General features: G+C 48.6%; 1 protein-coding gene across 1 annotated transcript; it reads right to left on the bottom strand.

Moving 5' to 3' along the window:
* Positions 1–2431: 2431 nt before the first annotated feature.
* SLAMF9 (SLAM family member 9) lies at positions 2432–4695 on the bottom strand. The gene is made up of 4 exons (XM_069479201.1): positions 4611–4695; positions 3831–4172; positions 2790–3062; positions 2432–2637 (listed from the first exon to the last, which is right to left on the bottom strand). The coding sequence occupies exons 1-4, from the start codon at positions 4654–4656 to the stop codon at positions 2432–2434; spliced, it is 867 nt and encodes a 288-aa protein (XP_069335302.1). The 5' UTR covers positions 4657–4695.
* Between the last annotated feature and the right edge of the window lie 2606 nt (positions 4696–7301).

Genomic DNA, 7301 nt, shown 5'->3' with positions numbered 1-7301 from the left:
GTCTTACCCTTCCTCTTCCAGGTGGTCTGGGCTATTCTGAGGCCTCAGCCCTTCTCTGTTCAGAAATTGGGTCTGAAGGCCAGGCGCGGTGGCTCACGCCTGTAATCCTAGCACTCTGGAAGGCCGAGGCGGGTGGATCACTCAAGGTCAGGAGTTCGAGACCAGCCTGAGCAAGAGCGAGACCCCGTCTCTACTAAAAATAGAAAGAAATTATCTGGCCAACTAAAATATATATAGAAAAAATTAGCCAGGCATGGTGGCGCATGCCTGTAGTCCCAGCTACTTGAGAGGCTGAGGCAGGAGGATCCCGTAAGTCCAGGAGTTTGAGGTTGCTGTCAGCTAGGCTGACGCCACGGCACTCACTCTAGCTCGGGCAACAAAGCAAGACTCTGTCTCCAAAAAAAAAAAGAAAGAAAAGAAAAGAAATTGGGTGTGAGATGAAGGGACTTTGCCAACGCTCAGGGAGATCCCTGAGCCAGCCATACATTCATTCCTTTGTTCACTTTCCATGTACCAACCTCTGAAATACAGAGAAATGAGCTGCCTCTGGATATGCAAGATGGACTCCAGGTGGTCTTTTCCAGTCTCCACCCCTGCAATGGTGCCTCCTAGGAAAGGTATGAAAGGGAGGAATTTGGAGCTGCAGGATTTTTGGAGGCAGGATTGCTCCAGGACTAAAGGAAACACAGAGAACCAACCTCAGGCCAGGGACCGCCTTCCAGAGGGACAAGGGCTCAGGCCCTCAGAGAGTAGAGGGGATCAGTTTGCCAGTCCTAGGAGCTCCTGGGAACTGGTTTCCCAACCTCACTACCTTTTCCCAAGCTGCAAGGGGCCCTATATCCCGCAGAAAAACCTAGGGAGAACCTAACTCCTGGCTTCTGGCCCTGCCCCATGCTGCTCTCAGGGCCCTCTTCCTGGGTAGTCCTGTGCCAGCTCACGTGTTTTACTTTGCTAGAAGCAAGGTACCCTTGGTCTCCTTGGTGTACTAATGCATTCTACAGCCCCCTTCACAGACTCCATGTTTCTTTTTTTGAAAGACACTTTGGAGATCACCATCCTTCCGCCCAAAGACAGAGGGGAAGGAGAGATACAGAGCAATGTCAGGCATGCCTCCTGCCACATGGCCCCTGCTGACCCATTGGACCCTCTTCTGAAACTCCCTGTGGTCCAGAGCCCATCCTACCTCTGGGAGCCAAGGCACTAGCTTAGCTGTGTTTCCGTAAGAGCTCCAAGCAGCTGCCCCTCTGCCTGCCTCTCCTTCCCCCTGTACATTCCTTGGGAAAAGGGACTGTGGCTCAATGGAAGTTTGCTGAACACACAGTCCCAGGCCAGAGGCAAGTGGTCTCTAGAGATGTGACCCAGGGCTCTCCCCACCATAGCCTGTATCATTTCCTCCAATTCACTCCCACCTACACCTGTCACTTGGGTGGCTTCTAAGTCCCTCTCCAGCCCCCCTTTCCCACCCCATGGCAGCTGCATAAGTAACATCTACAAGATTTGATCTTGGGAGAATTATGGAGACCTGGGCAGTGGCACACCCAGCCTAGGGGAGGAAGTCAAACCAATCACTGGGCCAGGGAAAGAGCAAGAACATCAATTTAACAGCCTTTGCAAGGGGGTGTGGGCATTAACCCAAGACAAGATGCCAGAGAGAAGGCCTGAGACATGGAAATCTATAGGGAAGGGACAGACAGCACAGTAATACCAACCACAAGCAGAAATCAAGAGTTCAAGGTATCAGCTATTGATCTGGCTGAGTTGTCATCCCTATGAGGTAGGCACCAGAGTCCCAGAGCAACCGTCATCAGGGAGATGACTGAGAAGTCCCTGGGCTCGACTCAGACCCAGAGTAGAACAGAGCTGGGTCCAAGACAGCTTGGTGGGCGGGTTGGTGAAGTAAATGTATGGGCCAGGATGAGTGTGATGGTGACAGAGCAGAGGAATCACAACAGAAATAACTTTTATGCGGACTTCTAAGTGCTTGAAATTCTCCCACTTGGAAGTCACAAGTTCAGCTGGGTTAAAAGGAATCTATCACTTTCCTCATTTAAAGCGTAAATAGCAAGCGTATTGGTAGGGAATGGGACAGGGCAGTGACAGCATACCAACACTTCACTGTGAAGATCTTTTGGACCCACTTTCCTCCCCAAAGGTGGGCTTGAAAAAGCATGTGGGCTTGGAGGAGGGCACCTGGAGTGGAAGGAAAAGATAGAGAAGTGAGTTTGCCAGAGCCACTCAGCAAGGACACAAGGACCAAACACAGCTCCTCCAGGGTAGTGGTCACTTAACTTGACTTTATTGCCAGAGAGTCTTTCCTCAGGATGCCCACCCCTGGGCCCCTCTCCTCCCACCCTGGAGGAGGAGAGTCGAGGAAGGATATCCTGGGGGCTGGGAAGAATCAAAGCTCAGGACTGGGGTCCCCAAGGAGCAGTCAGACAGGGCTGGGGCCAGGTGTCCTCTTCTTCCTCAGTTTCATTCTGTTTCTCCCGAGTTTCTTCATTCTTGGCATTTCACCTCTTTTCCAGACTCGGATGATCCAGAGCCCCACAGCCAGGATCACCAAGATTAAGAGGAGGAGCAACCCCTTGGCCAGGAGGCAGAAGGCTGTTGAGGGTTTCTCAGAAGGATATCTGGGATCTGGGACAGAAGAAGGGAGGAAAAGGGGGCTCAGCAGAGGGAGGCATGACTTCTAAGTTCTTGAAATTCTCCCATGTAGGAGTCACAAGTCACGAGACCCTTGAGGCACGGGTCTCGTGTCAGATCAGGGGCTCTCTCCAGGGTTCTGGTACCTGCACAGAAGGAGCCAGCAGAGATTGGACGAGAACTGACATTGCTGATGGGGTTGCTGGCCATGCAGGTGTAGGAGAGGGCACTGTCCCCAGGCCTCCAGGATGTGCTGAAGACAGGGCCTTCATGTACTGTATCAGTGTTGTCCCCCCAGGAGAGCCAGCTATAGGTCACGTCCATGCCTGCCTTCTCCACAGAGCATGTCAGGGACATATTACAGGTGTGTTCCCCAGAGATCTCAAAGTTCACAGTGATTTGGGGTTCTGACAGCCTTCCTAGAGGAGAGGAAACACAAAAACATGCTACACAATCAGGAATTGGATCTGTTTTCCTAAGCTCCTCAACCCTGGGGTGCTGGTGCTGCCCTCTGACAGCCCCTTCACCTAAACAACAAATAAGCAAAAACAAACAAAAACCAGCCATCATAAAACCTGTGGTTCCGGGGTCTCTAGGGCAATTGCTAAGGTACGCAGAGCTGCCTTTGCCATTTTCTGCCTTCCCTTTATGCCTTCTTCCCTCTCTCTCATACCCTACCTTCCTCCAAACTCTATTCTGCCTCCTTATCCCAAATAATATTATCCCCCAAAGTATTATCATCCCTCCTAGGGGCATTTGCATTTTAATCAGCATCTCTTCGAGATTCAAGGTAGAGTCAACATGACAGGCACTTAAGAAGAAGTTTGGGTTCAAGTAAAAAGGAGATACTGGCTAGTAGCCCTCAAATCATGCAGGGGGATAAGGGGCTCAAGAATGGAGCTGGTGTTCATCACAGAATGCATGGTCTACTGGGAGAAAAGGGCCCCCTAGAGGGTCTGTACACAAAGCTAGCCCTGGGAACAGCCCAGTGCCCAGTGCCTCCTTGCTCCACGTGCCTCCACCTGCTGCTGCAGCTCAGAGACTGGGGTTGGGCCACATGGAGACAGTCTGCCTTCTAGTCCCAGCCCCTCAAACCACAACTCCAAGTCTTAAGGCCCCTACTCCATGGTGTGGGAGGCTCAGGAAAGCCCCCAAAAGCAGCTTTATGGTTCCCAGCCCAAACTCACGGTAGACACGTAGATTGTAGTGCCTCGTGGCAAAGATCTGGGATGTCCTCAGGTTGACTTGAGCTTGGTAAAGCCCTGAGTCCTCCCAGGTGAGATTGGTGATGTGCAGGGAGTAGCTGGGCCCCAGGAAGCTCACTCGGCCCTGGTAGTGTGGGTCGGTCACCGTGACGGTAGCGGGATGCCCCTCTTTCTCTGGCACCACAGTTGCAAGCCTCTTGCAGGAGTACCAGATGATGTCCTCAACCTCTTCATCGTACAGTATTTCCAGGGGGAGGTAGATGGATTCATGAAGGACCGCGACCACTTCCTCAGGATCCACATCATCTCCAGAGTCCCCTTTGGCTGCAGATGTAGGAAGAAAAGAAATGGAACAGCCCAGCTGGTGTCTCTGGGCTGCTAAGCCCAGCAGTGGGGCTGTAGCTCAATCTCGCCTGAGCAGCTGCTGTGGCCCACACACTAAATCCTGTCTTCCAGCTGCCTCTAGGGGCTCTAGATTTCCACTGCGCTTGAGTTGAGCAAGTGCCAGGAGTTGGCTCCCATCTGTCCCTTCACTCTCCAAATTTTACCTTTGCCTTTGCCATCCGGGGGCTGCTCCCCTTCCTTATCCCCAGGTGTCCTTGTCTGTTGGTCCTCCCCTGAAGCCACATCCTATTCCTTGTTACTCCAGAAGAGCTGACACGTTGAGTACCAAAGGAAGGGTCTTGCTAGCCCCGCCCAGTGGAGCAGGAGAACAGAAGGGAAAGAAGGCAGTCCTGCGCAGGGGCTGCCAGTCTCACTCACCCTCCTGGAGCAGCAGGAGAAGGAACAGGCAAGGAAGGGCCCCCATGGCAACAGCCCTGGTCCAAGGAGAGGTGACTTGGTCGGCCCCCAGGGCTGTGAGGAAGACCGTGTTAGGAGACTCCTAGAGACAGTGCCTGCCTGGTGGGGCTAAGGAGAGGGAAATGACTCTCCCCCTACCAGCAGCCCTCTAACTTCCTCCATCCTCACTAAGCCCCTCCCTGTCCATGATGGACAGTCACTCAGCCACTGACTCATGTTGCCCATCCACCAAACTCAGCTCAAATCCAACTTCCGAAATGAAGCTTTCCCAGACCCCCTACCCTCTGAATTCCCAGACCCCATACATGCCACATACCCCGAACTCTTAGAACACTCCCTATCCTGTCATTTGGCTCCCAGCATAGTCTGCCCCAGCTCCCTCTTGGCAGTTCCTATGTTGCTGTGATCACTGGATCTTATAAACATCTTATTATCCCCAGATAGCTGCCACCTTTCATTTCCTCAGCATGTCCCACTGTCGCCGCCCCCATGCTAAACACCTCTCAGCACTCAGTTGATGTCTTTAGAATGGATGAATGAATGAAGTCTATTTAATGCTAGTTATGTTCCCATTTGAGAAACTATTCAGAAGGGGGAAATTTTTTATCCTCTTTAAAAAAAGCAGTTTGGACAGGAGAGTTGATCTAGGTTGTTGATATTATGAAAAGATTTTAAATCATTCCATAAGAACATGATGTTGATCAAAACTATAGGAAATCAGATTCAGGAAGAGACTGCAGAGGATAGGATCAGGGTGAGAAAAAACTTTCTGATAGAGCTGTCCAGGATGTCATGGGTCGCCTTGGGAGGTAGTCTCTGTACTGTGGGATTCAAGCTAAGACCAGACAATCACTTGCTTGGATTGTCTGGTCTTAGCTTGAAAAATCTCTGGCATCAGATAGATTTTCAGATTGGAAAATCTTTAAGTTTCTTCTAATAATTATTTCTATGAGTCTGTGCCATGATGAGGAAGTAAGAGTGGCGTCTCAAGACTGGTGCACAGTGGAGGCAGACATTCAGTTTCAGTTCCATGCCAACATTTCATATCTTTTGGTTAGTGAATTCAGCACTGGATTAAATGTCTATGGAGCAGCTTCTATGGCCCACATTGCTGTCCCTAGTGCTGCGGAACTAGCAATGACCAGGAATTTTAGATAGTGACTTCATGGAGCTCAGAGGCTAACAATGGACATTGGACAAGCAACTACAAGTTTATTGAGTCTTACCAAAGGAAAAATTGAGGGCACCTAGAACAAGGAGATCTGGCAAAGTTGGAGTCAAAAGGGCTGGGGAAAAGTTGTCAAGGAGAGATGGTATTTAAGGAGAGACCTCAAGGATGAGTAGGGTCTGCTAATTGCAGAACAGAATGAAGTGAATAGTTCTTAAAGTTCAATTTTTGAGTAGAAAGCCACAAGGATTGGGATTTAAAAAAAAAAAAAGTAGATCAGGTTTCAGTCTGAGTAGAAACATTTTTATATGAAAAATTTGTTTAAACAAATAAAATTAGATCCAGCAACCCCACTACTGGCTATATACCCAAAGGAAACAAGATCAGAACGTTGGAGAGGTATCTGCATTCCTATGCTCACCACAGCCTCGTGCACTCTGTATAAGACAGGGAATCGACCTGCACGTCCGTCCACGGATGAACGGGTAAAGGAAACGTGGTACATACACACACGATGGAATATTATTCGGCAGTGAAAAAGAAGGAAATCCCGCCATTTGTGATGACATGGATGAGCCAGGAGGAAATATCAAGTGAAATAAGCCAAACACAGAAAGACAAATCCTGCATGATCTCACTTATTATATATGTGGAATTTAAAAAATCAAACTCAGAAGTACAGAGCAGAATGGTGGTTACCAGGGGCTGGACTGGGGAGACTTTGGTCAAAAAATGAAAATTTTCAGTTATATAGGAGAAACAAGTTCAAGAGATCTATTATGCAACATAGTGATTATGGTTAATAACTATGTATTGTACTCTTGAATATTGCTATGAGTAAATTTTAAGGGTTCTCACCACAAAAAAATTGATAAGTATATGAGGTAATACATGTGCTAATTAGTTCAATTTAGCCATTTTACAATCTATACATTTTTAAAAAAACATGTTGTACACCATTAATATATACACTTTTTGTGAATTCAAAAAATAAAAATAGGCTGGGCATGGCAGCTCACACCTGTGATCCTAGCACTTTGGGAGACTGAGGCAGGAGTTCAAGACCAGCCTGAGCAAGAGTGAGACCTCGTGTCTACAAAAAATGGAAAAATTAGCCATGGGTGGTGGCATGTACCTGTAGTCCCAGTTACTTGGGAGGCTGAGGCAGGAGGATCTCTCAAGCCCAGGAGTTTGAGGTTGCAGTGAGCTATGATGATGTCACTACAATCTAGCCCGGGAGACAGAGACTCGAGCCCAGGATGCTGTCTCAAAAAAAAAAAAATAATAATAATAATAATTAAAAAATGATAAAATGAAAGCAAGGAAAAAAATAAAACAAGGTCATGTGCATAACGTTCAGAATTTAAAGGGTAAGTATATCAGTTAGGTTCCCTGAGCAGCAGGTGCTGGAGTTAGGAGTAAAAGAGGTTTAATAGAGGGGTAATGCCTGTGAAAGACAAAAGGGGAAGGAGGCAGGATTGAGA

Source organism: Eulemur rufifrons, chromosome 8 (genome assembly GCF_041146395.1).
Source record: "Eulemur rufifrons isolate Redbay chromosome 8, OSU_ERuf_1, whole genome shotgun sequence".
In the NCBI taxonomy this organism is placed as follows: Eukaryota; Metazoa; Chordata; class Mammalia; order Primates; family Lemuridae; genus Eulemur; species Eulemur rufifrons.
Note: the sequence above shows the minus strand (reverse complement) of the source record. Positions and strands in the feature narration are given on the sequence as shown.